Source organism: Haliotis cracherodii, unplaced genomic scaffold (assembly GCF_022045235.1).
Source record: "Haliotis cracherodii isolate W230 unplaced genomic scaffold, xgHalCrac1.p SCAF_26, whole genome shotgun sequence".
NCBI classification, from domain to species: Eukaryota; Metazoa; Mollusca; class Gastropoda; order Lepetellida; family Haliotidae; genus Haliotis; species Haliotis cracherodii.
Window position 1 is genome coordinate 4216157 of NW_027266282.1, and position 25259 is coordinate 4241415.

The window sequence follows — 25259 nt, forward strand, 5'->3', positions numbered from 1 at the left end:
CCGGTTTGATAAAAAGACGCTGCTAAGTTTTGTCCGAGACTTTATTCTGCGTCGAAAAACAGGAAATTTCTCCCCTTTTTAGCGTACACCAATAAAAGTACTGTGCGACAAAAAAAAATATTTAGCAGCTTTACCGAAACTGTGAGCGAACAAAATACTGCCTAATATTTGAACGACATAAATATATATCAAATGGAGCTAAATGAGTATGTATAACGACATAAATTCAATGCAAAAAATAGCCTGCCGTAAATGACGAAAACGGATTTACCGCTATGACGTCAAAAGGCGACAGAGAGGTTACACACGTTCAAAGGAAAGGGGGCATAACTACGCTATGCTTAGCACTAGTTTATTGTAACTAGGGTCACTTGGTGAGAATTAGCTGTGGGTAAGGACAGTGTATTTTCGTGGTGTTTTGTTCACGAGGAACCAAACTATTCCAACACAAATATCGATATTGAAACTGTATACGTTTAGGCATAAAAAACCATCAGAAATGATGAAATTAAACTTCATAAAAAATGAGTGATAGCGAAATGGATGGCCCTATGTAAACCATAAATTAGTCCTTAGATTCCAACATTCTCCTGATTGTGCAAGTGTAATTTGACTAATGTTGCACCTATCTAACTGGATCACTTGCAGTATATCATCAAATGTAATTAATTACTAAGAAAATGACACAATTCTATTTGACGTCATGGCTGCTTGTTTGTCTTTCATAACCTCGGAGAAAGACGACTCTGGTTTTTTGATTGATACATATCTCCCCTAATTTTCGTTCATGATATGGAAAAAGTCCATGTGTTTAAAACGGAATTTGACGCTTTTTCGACACAACATAAAAAGACTGCGTTTACCATGTAAATAATGTCTGGAATAGATAAACAATTCGATAATGTACAGTGTATCTTAATTGGACAAGACACGCACCTGTTTGGCATCAATTTTACGTAATCAAGTACTGAAAAAGTATTTCAAACCAAACAAAATTATTTTTCAATATTGGACATGTATTTGTTCATTATTATGTAATTATTTCTCATCATCTTGTCTAAAAATTATACCATAAAAGATGCGAAGAAAGCTCTCTTGGTATAGAATTAACAGGATAATCGTATTAGGATAATCGTCCACCAACGGGGTACATGGCACGGGTTATATTTTAAAACTTTTTACAATTCGTGTAGAAATATAGTAAACAGTTTAATATCTTGTGGTCACAATATTTGATAAAGGATGAACCCATTGATTATATAATGCAAAACAAGAGAAATAATTCATAAGTCGTTTAATTGTGACCAACGCGCACCTGGCGAATCGTTAGATATCACTGTTCTGTATATCAAACGGCATAAAAAAAATTCCAAGACAAGGACAATTCTTTAAGAAATGTGTGCATACATTTTAACGAAAAAAAATATATCAATTTTCTTTAAGTTATATCTTCAGTTTAGTTATACAGCTATTCGTGGACACTGTTTATATGAACTTATAATATTGACTATTACACTCCCTAGAAATACATACATGTTGCAGTTGCATTTACATTTCATCTAGTATCACTTGTCCAAAATAAAGAAGTATCGTATACGACACTATAAACTTATCAATTTCATTTGTAAACATTGTTCAAACAAACAGGATATTATTAAAGGTTCATACATGTTGTGGCCTATATCTACTTATGATATCATATTGAACATTGATTAATATCCAAAGTGAAATTGAATGTGTGAAAAAATGTACACAAGACATGCACGATCTACATCATAATTGAAACTGTAAATAGCCTGCTAGGACACAATGATCGTGTGTACTTTCATTCACCTCAAAGAAATTACCTAATATGTACAACATATGTTGACGTATGACATCACTACCGGTGACCGACTTTTACAAAATGACGTGTTGACTGTCAACAGTACGCGGGATTTTACAAGGGGACTTTCGTTGATTCAGGGTTCGTATATACATAAATGTGACATGTAAGTAATCAGACCCATTCTGACAATCTGTGTACTGTTATTTGTTGTTATATTTTTCATTGAAACCAACGGAAATTCCGATAAATACTGATAAATACCGTTGTCGTTGTGCGTGATTTTGCGTCAGTCATGGCGTCACACTGGACAGGAACTTATTAAAGTTCAGGAAATATCAAATCATTGCAATGTATATATTCCCTAATTCTCCCTACGATTCTCTTCCCGTGTATATTCTGAAAATGCTGAGCCAATGTACTCAACGAATAGACGAATGGCTTTGTTTACATTTCCAACAAGTGCACTTTTTTCAGCGTTCGTTTTCACGACTCATTTATTTTGCTTCATTACATCTAGACAATTTGTATTGGTGACAAAGACCATTTGGCATTTGATTCTAAAATGTATTAGGAATTCAAGGATATAGGTATCGCAGCTGATTTTGAAAAATACGTGATGGTATTTGCGTCTCATTACCGGTGTACGTATAACGTGATTTTGTAAACACTATCCAATATGGCTGACACAAAGCGACTGAGCAACTGAAGGTGAAAAGCCCAAATAGCAAAAAACTGAAGGAATAACAAAACTTGAATAATAGGTGGGAGACTGTGGAAACGCGGAGTTGGGTAGAATCTATGCAAGTTCATCACCGGTTAGACCAACGATGAAAAAAATGGTAGGACGACGAAATCTATATCTCTCAAAGAGCTCTTCGTCGTTGTACAGATCAAGAGGGTTGAATCGGTCTCGAAATGTCCGATGATTTGCTATTTTGTCCTGTTTAGCCCCTAGGCGACGTATGAGGCGAACAGCCTCCGCCATCTTTCTTCCTACAAATTTTGTCTTAAGTCTACTCAGGGGCAGTCTTAGGATTTAAGATCAAATTTTGTCTTAGGCTTAAGATATTCTCAGTGATTGAGCTTCGTGATCCCCGATTTAAGACAAAATTTGATCTTAAGTCTAAATCTTAAGAGTTAAGACAAAATATGATCTTAAGTTAGTTTCATGATCCCGGGCCCTGATCTCAGCCCAGTACTTCTGATCTTAGCCCTGTAGTCCTGACCTTAGCCCTGTAGTCCTGATCTCAGCCCAGTACTTCTGATCTTAGCCCTGTAGTCCTGACCTTAGCCCTGTAGTCCTGACCTTAGCCCTGTAGTCCTGATCTTAGCCCTGTAGTCCTGACCTTAGCCCTGTAGTCCTGATCTCAGCCCAGTACTTCTGATCTTAGCCCTGTAGTCCTGACCTTAGCCCTGTAGTCCTGACCTTAGCCCTGTAGTCCTGATCTTAGCCCTGTAGTCCTGATCTTAGCCCTGTAGTCCTGACCTTAGCCCTGTAGTCCTGACCTTAGCCCTGTAGTCCTGACCTCAGCCCAGTACTTCTGACCTTAGCCCTGTAGTCCTGACCTCAGCCCAGTACTTCTGATCTTAGCCCTGTAGTCCTGACCTCAGCCCAGTACTTCTGATCTTAGCCCTGTAGTCCTGACCTTAGCCCTGTACTCCTGATCCTAGCCCAGCTATAGCTGGAATATTGCTGTATTAACAATATTACAATGCTACAGTATAAACCTAAACCAGTGATAACATGTCTGGAGTCTCCCTGCTCCCCTCCATCCTTCGGGATCAACATCAGACAAGCTGACTGAAGACCTCTGGCTAGCGGGCTGGTGCCAGTTCCGTCCCTGCTGATATACACCCCCTAATACAAAGCCCCCTTGGTGAGACTGCCATCAGTGTCGTTACTTCAGTGGGGTGCCTACCTGTAGTGTCCACCTCCTTGGTCAGTCGGATGAAGACCGGCCGGGCGTATGGGGGCAGGGACCGCTGCAGGGCCTGGTTCAGGTCAGCCAGGTCGATGGAGTTCGTCTCATCCACAATGGCAGCCATTCCTGCACGACCTTCGTACCCTACACAACACAACTCACAGATACCAGGCTGTCACCCATGGCACATCATGGAGAGAGTCAGCAGTGATAATACTCAGTTTCGTATTTGTCTCAATAGCTACCACAAAGATATGAACAGACAATGTCTTTTAGAAAGGGGTCATATGTATCATATGTTATATTTGGGATTGCATTTTCTCAGTAAAATACAAATTCTAATCCTTTTCGGTGGAGTCCCATCCTGGATTGGAACCCACAATCTCAGAGTAAGGCACCTAATCGCCAGTGACCCAACCCACTCAGCCACCAAGACTTGGAAGTCTGACAACTAGTAGTCCAGATCACGTACTTTGTGTACCCCTTTTGCCTCACCGTGACCAATGAGGTGGATTGTTGTTCATAGTTTCAGTCACTGGTGTGCTTGGTCATGACGCCTTCCCTCGTTAGTAATGGCAGTGTAAAGATATAACTCAATTATGTAAAGAATGAAACCCAAGGTAATACAAAAGTATTGGAGTGAGATGAGTAAGGTTTTCGTCTACAATAAGCACTTTTTCCAGGTACATCATGGCAGAGACACCAAAATAGAAATATGAATTCCACCTCTGTTTCATCAACTGACAAGGAGTATACCTGATCCGGCGAGGACAGTACCTGGGACTTCCACACCGTAAGCGACGGCGTCCTGCAGTTTAAGGACGTTGCTGATGGTGCCTTCTACTTCTGATGTGGACACATTCTCTCCTTTCCATCTGAACGTGTCTCCTGTTCGGTCACGGAAATACATGTATCCCAAATCATCCATCATCAACACATCTCCTGCAAACAAGAAAGTCTGTATGTAAAACTGACCTCAACCACAGCGTTGATGAGTAGGACATATTTCATGTATTTCCTGATAGAGAATGGTTCAATAATGTGCAAGCATTGTATCTAGGGTCATGTCACATGCAGTAGTCTGACAGAGAAAGTAGCTAGCTATAACAAGATCTGAGAAAGTCTGGTTACAAAATCTGAGATTACAAGAAACTGGTTACAACAAGGTCTGTAATAGCAAGGGACTGGTTACAACAAGGTCTGTAATAGCAAGGGACTGGTTACAACAAGGTCTGTAATAGCAAGGGACTGGTTACAACAAGATCTGAGATAGCAAGGGACTGGTTATATCAAGGTCTTAGATAGCAAAGGACCGGTTACAACAAGGTCTGTTATAGCAAGGGACTGGTTACAACAAGGTCTACGATAGCAAAGACCGGTTACAACAAGGTCTGTAATAGCAAGGGACTGGCTACATCAAGGTCTGAGATAGCAAGGTCTGTAATAGCAAGGGACTGGCTACAACAAGGTCTGTAATAGCAAGGGACTGGCTACATCAAGGTCTGAGATAGCAAGGTCTGTAATAGCAAGAGACTGGTTACAACAAGGTCTGAGATAGCAAGGGACTGCTTACAACAAGGTCTGAGATAGCAAGGGACTGGTTACAACACGGTCTAAGATAGCAAGGGACTGGTTACAACAAGGTCTAAGATAGCAAGGGACTGGTTACAACAAGGTCTGTAATAGCAAGGGACTGGTTACAACAAGGTCTGTAATAGCAAGGGACTGGTTACAACAAGGTCTGAGATAGCAAGGGACTGGTTACAACAAGGTCTGAGATAGCAAGGGACTGGTTACAACAAGGTCTGAGATAGCAAAGGACTGGTTACAACAAGGTCTGAGATAGCAAAAAACTTGCATGACAATTAGCAAGAAGATCAGATTACATGAAACTGCATAACAGAATATGCAGAATTGAATATTTTTAGTTTCAGATTCATATTGGATATGAAACTGAAATAATATTTTCGTACACATGTACTGATAACTACTGTTAACAGCATAAACTTTGTGTGCTACTTGTTGAGTTCATTTGTTCAAGTGATTTTATGGAACTTCATCTTGTAATAACTATGATTCCACAGCCAGACTACTGACCAGTAAGGAATGCTGTGTCTCCCTTCCTAAACACGTTCTCGACAATCTTCTTCTCAGATGCCTTCTTGTTGACGTAGCCGTCAAACTCTCGCAGCGGGTTGCCCTTTACGATCTTCCCCACCAACTCTCCAGTCTCACCTGAAACAAAAACAAAAAAATGTATCCACATGCTGAACATCCTTGTCGGACTCACCTGGCCGAGCATGTACACACATCCCATGTCAGACAGACTCACCTGGCTGAGCATGTATACGCATCCTGTGTCAGACAGACTCACCTGGCTGAGCATGTATACGCATTCCGTGTCAGACAGACTCACCTGGCTGAGCATGTACACACATCCTGTGTCAGTCAGACTCACCTGGCTGGGCATGTACAAACATCCTGTGTCAGACAGACTCACCTGGCTGAGCATGTACACACATCCTGTGTCGGACAGACTCACCTGGCTGAGCATGTACACACATCCCGAGTCAGACAGACTCACCTAGGTGGGCATGTACACACATCCCGTGTCAGACAGACTCACCTAGGTGGGCATGTACACACATCCTGTGTCAGACAGACTCACCTGGCCAAGCATGATTCTACATCCTGTGTCAGACAGACTCACCTGGCTGAGCATGTACACACATCCTGTGTCAGATGGACTCACCTGGCTGAGCATGTACAAGCATTCCGTGTCAGACAGACTCACCTGGCTGAGCATGTACACACATCCTGTGTCAGTCAGACTCACCTGGCTGAGCATGTACACACATCCTGTGTCGGACAGACTCACCTGGCTGAGCATGTATACACATCCTGTGTCAGACAGACTCACCTGGCTGAGCATGTACACACATCCCGTGTCAGACAGACTCACCTGGCTGAGCATGTACACACATCCTGTGTCAGACAGACTCACCTGGCTGAGCATGTACACACATCCTGCGTCAGATGAACTCACCTGGCTGAGCATGTATACACATCCTGTGTCAGACAGACTCACCTGGCTGAGCATGTACACACATCCTGTGTCAGTCAGATTCACCTGGCTGAGCATGTATACACATCCTGTGTCAGACAGACTCACCTGGCTGAGCATGTATACACATCCCGTGTCAGTCAGACTCACCTGGCTGGGCATGTATACACATCCTGTGTCAGACAGACTCACCTGGCCGAGCATGTACACACATCCCATGTCAGACAGACTCACCTGGCTGAGCATGTACACACATCCTGTGTCAGACAGACTCACCTGGCTGAGCATGTACACACATCCTGTGTCAGACAGACTCACCTGGCTGAGCATGTACACACATCCTGTGTCAGACAGACTCACCTGGCTGAGCATGTACACACATCCTGTGTCAGACAGACTCACCTGGCTGGGCATGTACACACATCCTGTGTCGGACAGACTCACCTGGCTGAGCATGTACACACATCCTGTGTCGGACAGACTCACCTGGCTGGGCATGTACACACATCCCGAGTCAGACAGACTCACCTGGCTGAGCATGTACACACATCCCGAGTCAGACAGACTCACCTGGCTGAGCATGTACACACATCCCGAGTCAGACAGACTCACCTAGGTGGGCATGTACACACATCCCGTGTCAGACAGACTCACCTAGGTGGGCATGTACACACATCCTGTGTCAGACAGACTCACCTGGCCAAGCATGATTCTACATCCTGTGTCAGACAGACTCACCTGGCTGAGCATGTACACACATCCTGTGTCAGATGGACTCACCTGGCTGAGCATGTACAAGCATTCCGTGTCAGACAGACTCACCTGGCTGGGCATGTTTATACATCCTGTGTCAGACAGACTCACCTGGCTGGGCATGTACACACATCCCATGTCTGTCCCTCAACGGCTCCCCGCTGTCCTCATCTACGCGGATCAGAGTTACTGGGTACAAGAAAGGGGCAATGCGGGTTGTGAAGCCAACAGCTCCAACTTTGTTTTCAAAATTGACTGAAATAAACATAAGGACATTTCAGAAAGAAGGCCACCATCATTCTCTCCCTAACAAGAGGATAGTAATGTATCTACCATTTGCATGACACAGAAAGTGATATAAAACGTTTTATGCCACTTTAAACCACAAAGCTGGCTTCTATAAAGAATAGACTCAAATGTAATTTTGTACACAAATGTTCAGGACAAAACTACTGACATGCTCCCCATCAGATACTGTCTTTGATAACACTTTGAGTCTCACCTATATTACAGTTGCCCTCTGTGGCGCCATAAAACTCCCCCATAACCTTGACCCCAAACCTCTTCTGAAAGTCATCCCATATCTGAGGTCGGAGTCCATTGCCATACATCAGACGAACTCGGTGCTGAGTCTCCTCTGGACGGAATGGTTGGAGAAGCAAGTAGCGACAGATTTCACCAATATACTGAGCAATCTGAAACAAAAGATCATTCATCTCAACACTTGCTTACTGAAGTTTATCACTGACCCAAAAGTATCTACAAGTCGTTGGTTTGTCTAACCAGGGTGGTTCAGTTTTCAGTTAGCACTTTTTACATTTCCAATATAACATTTACACACAGCCATTGAAATTCCACCACAAAGAATAGATATGTAGTAATTGTTTATATCTTTAAACAATGAGTTATCATTAATATTCCTGATTGTTTGTTCCAAAAAACGCCCCCATAAAAGCAAAAGGCACCACGCCAGCCCCTGGTTAACACATGTACCAAGTTTAGACGAAAAATCTTTCACGTTTTGTAAGTTATGCTCTTTCAACTTAAACGAAATACAGACGGTTGGACAGACAGACCAGATGATGACTAGATCCCCCTGCATTATTACATGTGACCAGTTCTGAGACAGAAAGAACTTACTGTACAGTTGTATTTGGTGCAGTCACTCCAGAACTGACTGGCAGAGAACTTCCTGCGTATGACAACAGTAACGCCACCTATAAACGCCTGTCCAATTCCCAGAATTCCCCCTGCCGTGTGGTACAGGGGCAGTGTATCATAAAGTACATCACTGGAGCTGATGCTGAAGAAATGGCGGATGGCGGTGGACATGTAGTAAAACCTGAAATGGAAGTGACCCGAGGTGACCTGATGTGAGGTGAGATGGGGTTTAACGTCGCGTCCAAGATTACAGCACTTATATAGCGATGTGCGTGTGTGTGTGTGTGTGGCTGCTTATTCTAGTCCAGACCAATGCTGGTTTTATAGTGCTAGCCCACTGAGATACCATGCCGCAGATAAACATGAATACCCCACTCAGACACAGTATACTGACTCTGAGCTGACCAGTCCTTGTTTTAGCCCCTTAATGCGAGTGCTAGGCTGGGTAACAAGTACAATCATTTAACATCTTTTGGTGTGACGAGGACGGAGATCAAACCCCCGACCTTCCGCTCTCAGTGCGGACGCTCTACCACTAGACCACGAAGGCGGTCCACCAGAAATGGAGAAGTGTGATGCCTGGAGGTGTGCCTCTGCCAACACTGATGAGTGTGGCTTCTGGATGGACTTCAGAATTAAATCCACATGTTCTATCAGATAATATACCATTACTGTTTGGGTGCGTTGCTGAGTGGATATTGTATAATGCTGCATACAATGATGGAATATTGCTAGAAGCGACGTAAAGCAACTTGAGACAAATGGCATTTTCTTCTGCATAGTTACATTAATTGAAAAAATCCCCAGAACATTGTAAATGACAAACAATGAATGCTAGGGGTGTCACGATAAATGGAAATATTGATATATTGCTAGTGGTAAGCACTTAAAGTCAATAAATCAATTGTTAAATCAGTTTCCGATCAATAGTATCAATTTCAGTTAGGAATATCAATAGTTTCGATTGTATTTACCATATCAATAAAATACATGCAATGCTGTTCAAATTTGTTTTTCTTTTGATCATGAGTGGTAGTAATTGACACATGGTAATGTTGAAGTTTCTTTTTCTTAAATTATTAGGGTAAAGAAAAAACAAATCAGTCAGATCTCAAACTTTACTTTTTATTTGTTGTTATGATTATCACATTCAAAGGAAACCTCAGTTCCAAGGTTTAATTCAACTCTAAAATCCATCTAAAATGATACACTGAAAACTATCGATATTTATTGCAATAGTTGCTTGCAATATCAATAGTTATCGCAATAATTTCCTTCAATATCAATAGTTATCGCAATAGTGATTTCCTGACCAATAGTGAATGCCCCCCAAAATATGAATTGATCTTAAATCCAGGTGAATGAATGTTGTTTGACACTACAGTCAGCAATATTCTGACTATACCATGGTGGCCTGTAAACAAAGTTTAGGCTAGCAAACCATCACAGCCATATTGAAAGTGGCATTTTACCCATTGGTCGGACATTTCTCCACGCATGATGATGAGTGAGTGCGGTGTATTGGGGCATGTCAGTTTAATGTGGGAGGAAAGCCCCTAGTGATGTACACATGAGACGTTTACCCACAAGCATGGATACTGTGCTGACAAACCAAGATTTATAATCAAAGCAAGCCTTGAATTCAAACCCACAATCATCTGATTCTGGCAACTCTAAACAATGAATCTCTGTGCCTTAGACGAGTGGGACATACTCCCTTTCCCATGAATGAAATGCAAGGATAAAGAAGGTCCCTACTGGACAGTTGTGACATGATGGTAAAGTGCAGCTCACCTGGTGTGGGTGACGATGGCAGCCTTTGGTAGGCCGGTGGTTCCGGAGGTGTACACGTAGAATAACTTATCTGAAAATGTACAGTGAAACTCTGTTAACACAAATCACTTGCTTACCTCGAGGTACTTATCGTTTACGAAAAAATACCATGTGGTCCCTGTAGGGTCCTTATTGGCACTCGGCTTTGGCCATGATAAATCCAATTTAATCATCTCTCTTTCATTCCCACCCATCCTACTACAAACAATCGACCCACGAAGATCCGGGGTAGAATAGGTCTTAAGCAACCCATGCTTGCCGTAAAAGCGATTATGCTTGTCGTAAGAGGCGGCTTACTCGATTGGGTGGTCAGGCTCGCTGACTTGGTTGATGCATGTCATCGTATCCCAATTGCTTAGATCGATGCTCATCTTGTCAATCACTGGATTGTCTGGTCCAGGCATGATTTTTTTTTCAGACCGCTGTCAGCTGGAATATGGCTGAGTGTGGTGTTACACAACCAAACAACTAAACTAAACACCCACCTCTAAAAGACCCCTGGGTATAGTGGGGAGGATATGTTGGACTTTTCTGAAGCATCTGATCAAGGTTGATGGGTGTGATGTCATTTGTTGCTAGGCTACCGCTGCTGTACAAAGACAGGTTATTCTCCAGCAGTGGGAGTACATCCTTCACCGCTGCAATGAAACAAAGACACACCTACAGCAGAGACCTCATCATGAGATATGTCCACAAAATCACATACCTAACATTTAACTCAGAAAATCAGATCTCAAATACTCTCTGTCAAGAACAGATGACCCCTCCAATTTGAGGTCGTGTCAGGCGAACCCTGATAAAACTTTGACCACCCAATCAAAATGAAAGATGCCTGGGTTCATGAGCCAATGAGATGTCAGCTTTCTAAAACCTATTTGTGTTCATTCTCAAACTTGCTAGCAAGGGAAGCATTGTACAGGCAGTTTTACTTGACGGAAATGAAACCACATTTAATTCTGATGTCATTGATAGGATGTGACTGAAACAATAGCAAATATCTAAACCATGGCACTGTTTTTCTTCTTTTCCATTTGGAACTGCCCATTTCTTTTCAATATACAGAAGTCAAATATGCTACTCCAAATGCTTTTCTCACTCATTTGTAGATTTAGAGTTCCTTAAATCGAGCCTGCTTCATCTTCCAATTTCATGTTAACAGCATCATCAGCCCCTTACCTTGTGATAGTTCCCCTCCAAATATCAGTCCTTTGGACTGTGACACATTCAAACTGTGGGCAAAAGCCTTGTCTCTTTGATTGAAGTTTATGAGCGCGCCAACAACGCCAATCTTTGATAGGCCCAGCCAGAAACAGACATACTCAGGACGGCTTTCCATGAAGATTGACACAACATCTCCTTTTCGGTATCCTGCCTCGTGGAAAAAGTTTGCCACTGAATTGGAATATTTTTCCACATCCTCGAACGTCCAAGTTTTGTCTTCATAAATGAAACAAGCTTTGTTGGGATGCTTCTTGACATTGTTTTGGAATAGAGCTGGAACAGTTGCATTCTTCCTGAGATAATACCTCACACCTAAGGTTAACTTCATGAGCACAAACAGGCCTCTGAAATATAAGGAAAGCTCCATCTGAATGCATGAAAACCACATTGTGAAAAACAGAATTGTGGGAAATTTGATCAATATTTCTTGGATTGGCAATGAAAATGACTGACATGCAGGATCTAAAGTGATGCACGGATGTCTATGCCAGCAAAACAATTACTTTTATTTCATTAGCTTTATGTGAAAATAAATGTTGTGATTCTCTTCACCTTTCATGTGAGCCCATAAAATTGACCAGCTTCTCATATGGTTAGGTACTGTAGTGTTATGAAGGAACAACTTCTTCAACTCAAGACTCTGTAAGATTCATAGTTTGGCAGATAGGCAGGAGAACCTAACTCTGCTCTCCATGGCCTCTGGCTATCTCTTAATGACTTTAGCCGCAAGGAGCATAGGGTTTGAGATATCACACCAAACTCAGCCAAATTTCAAGCATAATATAATCAGGAGATAGTTTGCTTGTTTGTTGTTTAACATGTTTAATGGTTCAAGCAAGGTTCAAGTTCATAATATTGCAAAAAATGGAAGAAAATGTTTGGCCCCATCATGTCCATAATAGCAGTTAATGGGTTTCTAAATATGGCTGACGTAGCAGCCATGTTTCAAGTTGGCTTGATGCTCTGTCAGACCTGTTTATGGAGCCCCAGGCTGGCATCATTAACACCGTTTTAGCTGCATAGGCTGACAGGCCTTGTAGTTTCAGAGAAGATGTAAAAGATGTTAGCAATGGACAGACATCCTGCCATGACATAAGCTCATTTGACTTTCAGTCAGGTGAGAAAAACAGTTAATACATGACAACACACTGCACATACATCATTGCACAGGCTGCACATACATCTTATCAGATTTCACACTGATCGTCATGACATATCAGAAAACATGGTAATTGGCAGAATAGTGGCATATGGCAACATGGCATGTGGGATGTTGGATGTTGCTGATGGCTTCAATGATCACTGCATGGGACAGCATCAGCAACAAAGGTCAACACTTAAACTTACTCTTGCTAAAACAGCTAAACTGTTACCATGGTTTCTAGTATTAGAACAAATATCAGTCAGTCATAAACATGATAAACAGAAACAGCATCAACCATGTTTGAGTTTATTGCTTGACAAAAACTCTTTGCTCTAAGAAATATCCCAAACAATTGCATTGCAGTCAATTTCCCAAAATTGTTGGCGCAAGCCTTCGTAATTTTGTCATTTTCCTGATACTACAGATGGCATAGAAACAAACATTTAACATGTTATATAATTGTTACCATCTCATGACGTTGGTCTCCATGAATGAAAAGTGTAAGTCCCCTTACAGAAGGCTTACATATTACACCATTAACTCAGCTGGATGCAGTAAATCTGTTATTTCTTATCCAGGTTATAGATTGGTTGTTATTCTGTAAACCTGTTACACTCTCAACATGTAAATATATCATGCAAGACTGCAAATATTACTCCCCTTAATCTGATTATATCACAATGTCCGGGAACTAGATTCATACCAATGCAGCCTGGTTACCATGGTTATGACTGAAACATATCCAGCTTTTCAAAACTGGAAGCAGTTAAATACATTCATGTTGGATAAAAAATCTGGATTAACAGTTTTAGGTGATCTACAGTCCATACATAACAGCTCTTATCATCAAATTCTTAATCTGAAAATGGAACACCAACCTATGCTTGTTATATGGAGGAGGTGACTTAATGTCATATAGATGGAACCATCCTGTACATGAGGCATCCTATTTTACTTCTTATTTATGTCTAACTACAGAGTTTAATTCAACAGATAATATCCCAACAAGTTCTTTAAAACATATGCAATTTGTAAAAATTTTAGTACTTTTTTGGATGGAGTCCTATCTAGGGGTGCAACGAATACACTATGAGGTGAATACGACTGATGTCATGAATATAGGGTAACGAATACGAATATTTATTCACGATTACAGTAACAAGTCAGCAGTTGATGTATTATTTATGATATTCAGTGAAAGAATAACAACATAAATTATTTGACATATACTGCAAATGAAACATCACCATGGATAGATATATTAGAAACCTTATTTGTCCAAACACTGTAAACATACTTTGAGACATATTAAAAAGATGAAACTTGGCAAAACTGATCATCAAGGTTAAAATTAAAGTGTCGAATGTTCTTAAAGTGAAACACAACACTAGTCCCTGAGAAAATGGCATCACAAGTCAGTATCTCGTGTGTCCGCTATGTGCATTGATGACTGCCGTGCAACGTCAATACATGGAATGGAAAGAGGCGGTTGATGAAGGCCATAGGCACTTGAGCCCACACTCTGAGGAACGCCTGATGCAGTTCAGCTGCAGTTGTCGGCCTTGGTCGGACGTCATTCAGACGTCTTTGAATCTCGTCCCACATGTGCTCAATGGGATTTAAATCGGGGCTGGGGGCAATCCACTGCATGGTTCTGATGCCATTCTGCTGGAGGCAGTCTCTTATTGCTCTCGCGGTGTGGGCACAGGCATTATGATGCTGAAACTCGTGATTGCGGAGATGTAGCAAATGAGGTATGGTGTGTGGTCTCAAGACTTTATCAATGTACCGAGCTGCTGTGACACCATTGCCTCTCCCTGGACCGATGTTCTGGAAGACCACAGGGCCGACCCTCTGTGCAAGACCAATTCCACCCCACACCATGATGCTCGGACCACCCCACGAGTCTCTCTCAACAACACAAGCATCTCTCTCTGCCATCTGCTGTTGAGATACAGTAACGACTCTCATCTGAGAAGAGAACTCTTCTCCACTACTGGTGGTGCCAGTGCTGGTGTTGTGTTGCCCACTGAAGACGGTCCAGGCGTCAGAATGGGTCCTCGGTGTGGCCTGTGACAATGGAGGTGTCTGCTCGTCAATCGACGACACATGGTGTCCATACTATGTGTCGCTGGTGTGTCTCCATGGTCTGTCGAGCAGTTTCCGCAGCAGTAACAAAGCGATCATGAAGATGCTGTCGCACAATCTGACAATCCTGACGTCGGGTGGTGACCCTAGGCCTTCCACTACGTGGTCGGTCATCTGTAGTGTTAGTGGTCTGGTACCGTTCCTGGAGCTGTATATAGTCCTTCCGTGGACTTGAAATGCATTGGCTACTTCCAATCCACACTCTTAGAGGAAGGCATCTAATCGCCAGTGCACAAAGTCTATTCAAAATTATTTAGAATTAGACTGATTAAAAAGAAAACAGCGCTATCATTAATATAAATAAAATTATGGATATATGATCTAGGAATGAACACTGCTTCCCAACTGGTTCTTAAGTTACGCCCTGGTAATGAAAGTAACCTGTATTTGGGTTAGGTCCAACTTGTTGCCAAGGTAACAGAAAAAGGCACCAGTTCAGCATGTGTTTGATACATATGCAATGTTTCAAAATAAAATATTAAAAAGTTTCTGAGTTATGCTCTGGAAATGAAACGTGACAGACATACAAACAGTGGCACCCATTCCATATACCCGGGTACCCCCCCTCCTATTATTATTGTGGGGGATAATAAACTTGCTTCAGCACTGACAAAAACAGGGCTCAAACATTAAGAACACACCAGGTACTTGAGCTGGAGCAAGCCCTGCTGTGACTTACATTCTGTCAAGGTCACGGTAAGATTTCACTAATCCAGCCCCTCCCCCCCCCCCCCGGGTCTCTGCAGGCTATATTATGATGTTACACAACAACTCCATGCCTAAATACACTGACCAGTGACCACCCAGTGACCCCCACTGACCTGCGGTAGAGGGCAAGGAAGGTGATGGTACCATGCATAGTTGTTATTCCACATCTCATACCACTGCCATGATCTATTGCAAACTCGGCATCAATATACTACATTAATTATTTAATATAAAAAACGTAATATGTTTCACTTTCAAATTCCTCAAATATATACATGATGTACATCGAGTGAAACCTGTCCAAACTGGACAGGCGTGGGACCGTAAGTTTAATCTGGTTTAGACAGTGGTTCGGATTATCAGTAAATTCGGGACAGTAAAACTTATCCGGTATCATCTTCCCGAGTCAAGTGAGTCAACTGACTCAAAAAAGTCAATTTTCCACCCTTGCCGAACTAGACTTTAATTTCAGAGTCCTATGCATAGACATCCGGTTCGTAAACAACAGAATTCAGTTGACTGCAGGATTTGCAAAATACGTGTTTGGCCAACTGAACCTCGACATGATCTATTGCAAACTCGGCATCAATATACTACATTAATTATTTAATATAAAAAACGTAATATGTTTCACTTTCAAATTCCTCAAATATATACATGATGTACATCGAGTGAAACCTGTCCAAACTGGACAGGCGTGGGACCGTAAGTTTAATCTGGTTTAGACAGTGGTTCGGATTATCAGTAAATTCGGGACAGTAAAACTTATCCGGTATCATCTTCCCGAGTCAAGTGAGTCAACTGACTCAAAAAAGTCAATTTTCCACCCTTGCCGAACTAGACTTTAATTTCAGAGTCCTATGCATAGACATCCGGTTCGTAAACAACAGAATTCAGTTGAATGCAGGATTTGCAAAATACGTGTTTGGCCAACTGAGCCTCGACAGATATTTTTCATGTTTTTCACCAAGGTGCTCAAGTGATTTGATGGCCTTTGCAAGGTAAGACCTTTTTTTTATTACTATATAGATCTTGATTATTGATCAGATCGTCTAGGCTGGGTACTGCCATGTTTTTAAAGCAAATGCCAGTGATATGAGAGATGGAATCTGATTGTTCAATAGGAGGGACATAGAAGGGACAGGTGAGCCATAAATGTTGGCTGCCCATCTTCAAAGTTACCTGCCCACATTCAGATATTATACATATGGAACAAGTATAAAATATACCCCGCCAATATGACATGTCTGGTTGTGTGCAAAGCGAGAAATATTGTACGGTTTTCAAGATCTGCTCCGGACATGAGCACTACCACCATTTTCAGTCTCAAAGTCGTTGCCATGGCAACTTGAAAAATATCACAATCTATCAAAAGGCACCAGTTCACCACTAGACCTATGTATGTGCCAAGTAAGGTTAAGATATCTTTTATGGTTTTTTTAGTTCTGCTCCAGAAACGTGACGTGACGGATGGACAGGCGGACATCACCCATTCCTATATCGCCCTTCCACTTTGTGGTGGGGGATAAAAATCACAAAACAAATGAGACAAATCATGCCTTGATTTGGTTGAAATAATGCAAACAACTACATGTACTAGAGAATAACAAGTGTCATCAGAAGATGACAAATCTACCCAGCGCCCCACAATAGCAAAAGGCACCACTTCAGCCCCTTGTTACAGAGCTACAGATAAGCAGTGTATTTGCCTGAAACACCCCCAAAAATATTCAAAACCCAATTACTGTCAATCAACTTGCGTACAGAAACGCATGCATTAAATGAAAAACTCAAATGTATAAAAACAGCATGAGTAAATACCCAATGAAGCTTTTTCAGCATGTGTACAAAGGAGCTAATTTCCGAAGCACAATTACGAGTTAATTACTTTCCAAGTCAGGCTTATATATTTAGAACAGTTATATACATCTAAAACATTACTTCAATTTTTCTAAATCTTAAAATGTTCACTAATCTTAGGAAAAACCCAATAGAGCGATGAAAAGATGAGTGAAAACATATTAGTTACCCAATGAAAAATGTAATAACCCAATTAAAATCGAAACCCTAGAGTAAAAACTCAAATGCTCTGTGGTATATGAGTCATTTCCAAAATTTGTAAGATTTATTGTTATATGTTAGTATCTCATTAATTATGTTATTCTAAAAATGTGTTTTAATCTTAATTTGTATCTTATATATGTCTGCACATACTACAATAAACAAAATAGCTATAAATTATAGTTAAGCTCCAAAAAATGACTTTGAAGGGTCAAATTTTGCCCATTTTAACTTGTCACAATCATGATGGCCCAACTTCATGATATTCAATTTTTAATCCAAAATTAGTTTTTGTCAGACATTTTTGCATATATCTTTAAAGATGTTCTTAGATTAAGTATAACAAATTATTTAAATATTTTTGAATGAAAAATATAGGACTTATTTCCATTTTTATGCTTGTCACAAGGTTACATGTCACTACTGTTATCAGAATTAAATAGTTCAAATAAATGGCGTCCCCCTAGCTGACTGCTTAAACTACTTCCTGTTACTGTGCAACATTGCAATAGTAATGAGTATTTTAAATACTTGTAACAGTAGGGACACTTAATTGTAACAGTATTGACTAGAGTTTTAGCGATTGTAACAAATTTTGACAAAAGTGCATTGATAAAAGTGTTAGCTAATTTTCATAGCTGTTTTGAAACAATAATATATGTAAGCTTGACATTGCTTCACAGATTTGCTTGAACTGATTGACATAGCTGTTTTAGTTGCTTTGTAACAGTGGGGACACAAAATGTAACAGTAGTGACAACTGATTTAATGTTGTATGAAAATGGTTTTGGAGATTAAGTTTTACAATTGCAGAGAATTACTTTCAAAGTGCATTTCTCATTAAAAACTGTTTCACAAAAACTGATACCGATTTCATTGAATTACCAACAGTTTTACTTGAAGTGCATATGTTGTAACAGTGGTGACACTGAATTGTAACAGTAGTGACTAGGGATTTTACAATTTGAAAGAATATGTTGTAACTTAGTGTTTCTTAATTTTAATATGTGTTTAAAACATACCTCTTTAAGTTTTATAAAATTGACTTGAACTGAAATATTTGTAGACATATTTTCTCCAATATCATTAGTTAAGTGGTTCTGTAACAGTAGTGACAAAGGTTATAAGGGTTTTGACCAACTGGTTACAAATAGGTTTATGTTTTCAGTAGTGACATAGATTACTGTAAGATTAGTGATAAGGTATCTTGAAACCCAATTTATTCCGGTTGAAGTCTTTGAATATTGTTTATGTTTTCCTTGTAATATTTCAGAAGACTGGTGGCTTTGATGTAATTGTCAACATAGTTTCTCCATTCATCTAACACATGTTTTTGCAACTGTAGTGACTAGGGTTGTGAAATTTTCTTTAAATGTTATGTTTTCAATCATATATTTGGCTTTTTCAGTGCAAAGAATCAAAGATGGGTATGAATGCAGTGGAACACCAAAGGCATAACAGGCAAAAGGAGAGATGGCACTCCAGAAGCATATTCATCTCTGGACAGTTTTGCACCTATGACACAAGTGATTAGAGACAATTTGGAAACACCTATGACACCAGTGAATCCCAACAAATCCATGATGCAGGATGTTCAAGAGACATCTTCACTTCTGGACAGTTTGGAGACACCTATGACACCAGTGAATCCCAACAAATCCATGATGCAGGATGTTCAAGAGACATCTTCACCTCTGGACAGTTTGGGATCACCTATGACACCAGTGAATCACAACAAATCAATGATGCAGGATGTTCAAGAGACATCTTCACCTATGGACAGTTTGGAAACACCTATGACACCAGTGAATCCCAACAAATCCACGAAGCAGGATGTTCAAGAGATATCTTCAGCTCTGGATGAAGGGGGAAGATGGAAAGTCCCATGTCAATAATGTTAATGTGCTTTTTTTGTGAGTTACCAAATTCTCAACATTCTTCTACAACAACATTTGTTTTGAAAATGTTTTTCGTCTTAAAACCGACATGTTAACCAGTGAGACAGGTTTTTTCATTCAAAGTGGAAGTCATATAAAATCTCCTCTTTCAGCAAAAAGTCACTACTGTTATGCTTGTCACTACTGTTACATGTAATGTCACTACTGTTATTGGCCTAAATTATAGAAAATAATTATTATTGTCCTTTTGTTTTTTGTTTTATCTGTTATTATCTAATAAATAAGCATGTAACTGTATGTTCTGAAAGAAATCTGCCAGAACAAACAATGTTTTAGTACAAGAAGACTTGTGTCATAACTTAAAATTTTATCAAAATGTAAATTGACAAACCAAAGCTTACCATATTTTTTTTAATATTTTCTTCAATTTGGTTTCTTTTGACTTTTCTGTGTACAACTCTTCACAGAAAATGATATTATCACTAAAAAGCCCAGTTCAAATAACAATTTTTAAAAAAATCCTTACTTTACAACATGTAACAGTAGTGACTTGTAATTTCCATATTTCGTTTTTAAAAGTCTACAAAAGCAATATTAGGATTCATTAAGATTGCAAACTCTCTACCTTAACTCTAAAACATGTTGTTTTGGTATTAATGAACCAAAATCAAGGAAAAGAAATATTTGTTTTTTTAAATTCAGAGGCACCAAAAATCTCACAAATTTTGAAAATGACTCATATACATGTACCAAGTTTGGATGAAAATCTTTCACAGTTTTCAAGTTATGAAAGTTTTCAAGTTATGCTCTGGAAATGAAATACTGACAGACAGACAGTCCAGATAATGACTATAAAAAATCTGAATAAAACTGAATACGTGTGTAGTCTTTAAATTATCTGCCAGACAGGTGGAGAAAAATTTCATGCAGCCTGACAGAAAAGTTGCCAGGCACAAGCAGGCAGGCGGTTATTTCGGACACGGAGTGGTGCTATGATCGAGTCTGGGACTTCCAGCCTACAAAACTAGAGCCAATTTCTAACACTGCAAAAGTTTTGGGCAGGGACGGTATATACATGTGATGTAGGTTACGCTGATTCCATTTCTTGTTTTGACAACATATTTCTTTCTGTGATACAGTTGGTTTGTATATGGCTGTCAGTGTAAATGTGAGGTCTCATTTAACAAATGAAATTGTGCATACACTCTTAAGGTACCAAACAGGAAATTAATAAATTATAAGAACTGACTTTGATGCACTTTGTGCGAGTTCATTGGAGCATGAGGTGCGGTGAAATGGGGTTTAATGTCGCGTCCAAGACTACTGAACTTATATAGCGATGTGCATGCACATGTGTGTGTGTGTAATCCGGACTAATGCTGATTTTACAGAGATAGCCCACTGAGATAACATGAATACCCCATTCAGACAAAGAATACTGACTCGGCTAATGTCGAGCACCAGGCAGGGTAACAACAAATACCATCTTTAATCGTCTTTTGGTGTGAACATGATGAAGTGGCCGAGGTCAAACTTATCTGAAGGGAAAGTTAATCTGTTATTGCAATATCAGTATCACAATAGTATTGTAACAAGTATGGTTATAGCTAAAATGCCACCTCAGCAAAACAACACTGGGAGAAATCGGTAATGAATATGGTACTCATTTAGAGTTCACTTTTGATAAAAGGAATATTATTGGAAGGAAGTGATGAAGGGATACTTCTCTCACAGATAGGTCAGTAGTTCCGAGGGATCATGGTTACCAGTTAAGATTCCAGGTAGAATAGGTCTTCAGCAACCCATGCTTTCCATAAAAGGCGACTATGCTTGTCATAAGACATGACTAGCGCGATCAGGTGGTCAGACTCGCCGACTTGGTTGATGCATGTCATGGCAACCCCGTTGCTTAGATTGATGTCAATCATGGGATTGTCTGGTCCGTATCCCAATTGCGTGGATCGATGCTCATTCTGTCCATCACTGGATTGTCTGATCCAGACTCAAATATTTACAGACTCCAGTTTCATATCACTGGAATATGTATTTTAACAAGTGTATCATCTTGTATTGTGTATTGTATCCTCGCTTGAAAACTGAACATGCACTGATGTATTGTTTCAACCCTAACCCCAGGTTGGTAATACTGAACTGTGCTGCCGTGCAGGGCCACATGTGTAATTACGTATCTCAGCAGGATATCAGATGCAGGTCTGCACACCTAACTTATGAACTGAAATCAAAGACCCAGATACTTTCCATGCTTACAAATTGATACCAATTATTAGTTAATTAATACATCATATCCATTGAACATACATGTTCACTTTAGTATGCTTAGGTGTGTCTTGTTATTGAAACATGAGACAGGAAATCTGTTTAGACATCTGTCTTTTAAAGAGACCAAACATATGACATCTTTCATTTGCAAGTTGTTCATTGGTATCGTTTTGTATTTTGAATTCATTATTTGTATGTAAACAATGACCGTTATTTGTAACATTCATTCTATATTCGTAATATTTGCCTGTTTTTGCGAACTTTAATCCTTTCATTCAACTTTGTATTTTTTTACCTAATGGCATACAAAACATTCTTTCATACTGAAAGAAAATGACACTGAATATGTTGAAATTCACTTAATAAGCTCAATAGATGATGTCTTATTTTGACCTGTCCCCACACATGCCATATGGCATAAATATTGCCAATGTGAAGTTAAATTTTAACTCAATGTCATATTAACTGATATCATCAATTTTAACTAGATCTATGTCTAATATTGTTCTTAATATGAATTCAGTTTTGGTTATATAAAAGAGTAAGCCTATAATGCAGTGTTAGAAATTGGCACTAGTCCTGTAGTCCTTGCCAAAGTGCCCACTAGTTAAGGCATGATAAGGACTAGTCAAAATTTGCCATTTTTACACCTCTTGCTATATGCTATCATAATAAGGACCAGTGGACTAAAAATGTTTGTTTCTACCGCTGTAATATGACACAAAATAGTTGACTTAACATACTTTGATAACAGGGAGTAGGGCTAAGTTTCAAAATGATGCAGGCCTATACAATTATTAAATATTTTGCTCAATATTTTATTGGCTATAATCAAAGATGTATACAATCTATATACGTCTTTGCTATACTTCATAGGCTATGGAAATATTGAGCAAAATATTTCAAACTTATGAATTCAAAGAGACAATTATATATACTCTGAATAGGTCAAGTACAGCCCATGCAAAAAGACAAAAGTAACAACGTGCTAGTTTTCTTTACAAGAAGCAGATCTATGTGGATATAAATTATAATGAGAGAAAAGTTTTCAACTTACTTCAGATCTCGACGAATGGTCTTGCATACCACCAAAGCAAATCTATGTCCCCCTGTCAATAAATAAACTGAAAACACGATGACAGTGGTCATGCAGCAGCTAAACCCGACGTAACAAGACAATGTTACACCTAGCGCAAGGAACGCTGCCAATTTCCGCAACATGCTGCCTGTAAGACCACGAACAACCGAACTGAGCTTCCGAGCAAACGAGAACTCTGCCGAGCGTGACGCCTGCATCAAGCTATCCAAAGTCCAAAGTTGCCCAAGTCGACACACGTGTGCAAGCACAAGGTCGATCGTGATTTGCGTTCAGACTTCCGTGATTATCATGCGTGACCCGGCATGGTTGATTCAGCTTCCTTGTTGAAACAATAGCCTGACAATGTTTATAATCAAGCGCTAGTAAGAAATCGCATCTGGGACAAGTTTGTTTTTTCCGGAAGTGGATCAAAGCGTATCTAAGCAAAGGGGGGGGTAACTCCAATCAGCAGGTGCGCGAAATTTATCGTCTGCTTGTGACAGTTAGACGGCTTGTTTGATCACAACAGATTACAAGTGTTTACAGATATACTATATATTTCAGCACACGTAGCTACTCAAAACACATTTGAAACCTAGGCTTATTTGGTTAATTAAAATTAATTATTAAATTGTAAACAAAGGATAGATCTATATTGTTTTGTCGGAGACAATATATTGTGTGATCATTTCCATGAGATTATTCAATTGAAATATATCTGTTGCTCATTAAAAGAAAAAGTAAGAATTTAAAACATACAAATTCACATGCATGCATGTGTGATGAAAAATATGGTACCGCCTTTCTTTGACTTAATTGACTTCAGCCTTTTTATAATATTTTTTCTTTCTTATATAACCTCACTCTTAAAAGAATCAGAAATTTAAACTCCGCTCTCAACAATATTCCAGCTTTCTTATGGCAACCTGTGAATAATGGAGTCTGGACCAGATACTTTGATACTGATTGATACTGTGAGAAAAGATCCACGCAGTCATAGTACGACACACGTTCAGCCAGTTCACCTGGCTTACCCTGTTAAGGCACCATTTACGACCAGAATCGGTTGCTGGTGATCTACGAGTCCGGAAAAATTACAGGAGGTAAATATGTATTTTCACATTTCTTTTGTTAATTTTTTAAAGTTTTAACTACCCTAGAGCCCTTGTAGCTGTTTGATTCCAACACAAAATGTGTGCGTGTGCGTGCGTGAGTGCGTGAGTGCGTGAACGTTCTACATTTCAGTTTTGATATGCTACTGTAACAATTAGGGCACTATAGACAGGAGGACATGTTAGGCTCCAAAGCTTTGATGTCACAGGGAGTAACCTACATTATCAACAGTTTATATCAACACATACAGTATTGCAGCTGATAATGTTTTTTGAGATGGGGAAAAACATCTGCCAGTGTAAAACCTGAGCTTATTTAAAATGCAAGTAAGTTTTGGGATCCATGCGTTACTGCGTTAGCGTTTTATTGAAGGGCACAATAGCGAGGAAACACTGTACTTGAAATTACTTTATTAGCATTCCGCATCGTGGCGTATCGATAAATGGGCCCACGGTTATCGTATATCGTGTCGTGGGTCAAGTATCGCGATGCATCGTAATATCGGTGTATCGCATGATCAATAATATACTTGTCTTTTGGTACATACATCTTCAGCGTTGCATAACTGTTCTGTGTTCAAATTGTCCAGACCCGTGAAGATCCTGGTTAGAATAGGTCTTCAGCAACCCACGCTTGCCGTAAAAGGGGACTATGCTTGTCGTAAGAGGCCACAAACGCGATCGGGTGGTCAGGCTCGCTGACTTGGTTGATGCAAGTCATCCCAATTGCGTAAATTGATGCACATGATGTCATTCACTGGATTGTCTGGTCCAGACTTGATTATTCACAGATCGTTGACATATAGCTGGTATATTGCTGAGTGCGGTTTTAAACAAACAGTGATCATGGTAATGAAAGTCCAGACCCTAGAGAATATATTACAAAAGGAATTCAACTCAAGTCTGAATTACCTTAAATATAGGAATTTTAGTATTTTTATTTTTTTATTTTGTGGATGTATATTATTAAATGAGAGGATAAAATGCTATTCTTATTACGATTAATGACAGAACAGCTGATAAGAAAGGATAAATAGATAAGGGATCA

General features: G+C 39.8%; 1 protein-coding gene across 1 annotated transcript in view; it reads right to left on the minus strand.

Annotated features, from left to right (window-relative positions):
- The window catches only part of LOC139472993 (long-chain fatty acid transport protein 4-like), a 30677-nt gene extending 7171 nt beyond the window's left edge, over positions 1-23506 (minus strand). The window contains exons 1-10 of the mRNA XM_071255491.1: positions 23079-23506; positions 11738-12126; positions 11047-11199; positions 10523-10592; positions 8708-8909; positions 8070-8262; positions 7679-7822; positions 5848-5985; positions 4528-4692; positions 3748-3894 (exon numbers count right to left, since the gene is read on the minus strand). Of these exons, the coding sequence (XP_071111592.1) occupies positions 3748-3894; positions 4528-4692; positions 5848-5985; positions 7679-7822; positions 8070-8262; positions 8708-8909; positions 10523-10592; positions 11047-11199; positions 11738-12126; positions 23079-23317 (1840 nt within the window). The 5' untranslated portion in view covers positions 23318-23506. The remainder of the gene's footprint in view (positions 1-3747; positions 3895-4527; positions 4693-5847; positions 5986-7678; positions 7823-8069; positions 8263-8707; positions 8910-10522; positions 10593-11046; positions 11200-11737; positions 12127-23078) is intronic.
- Positions 23507-25259: the final 1753 nt, after the last annotated feature.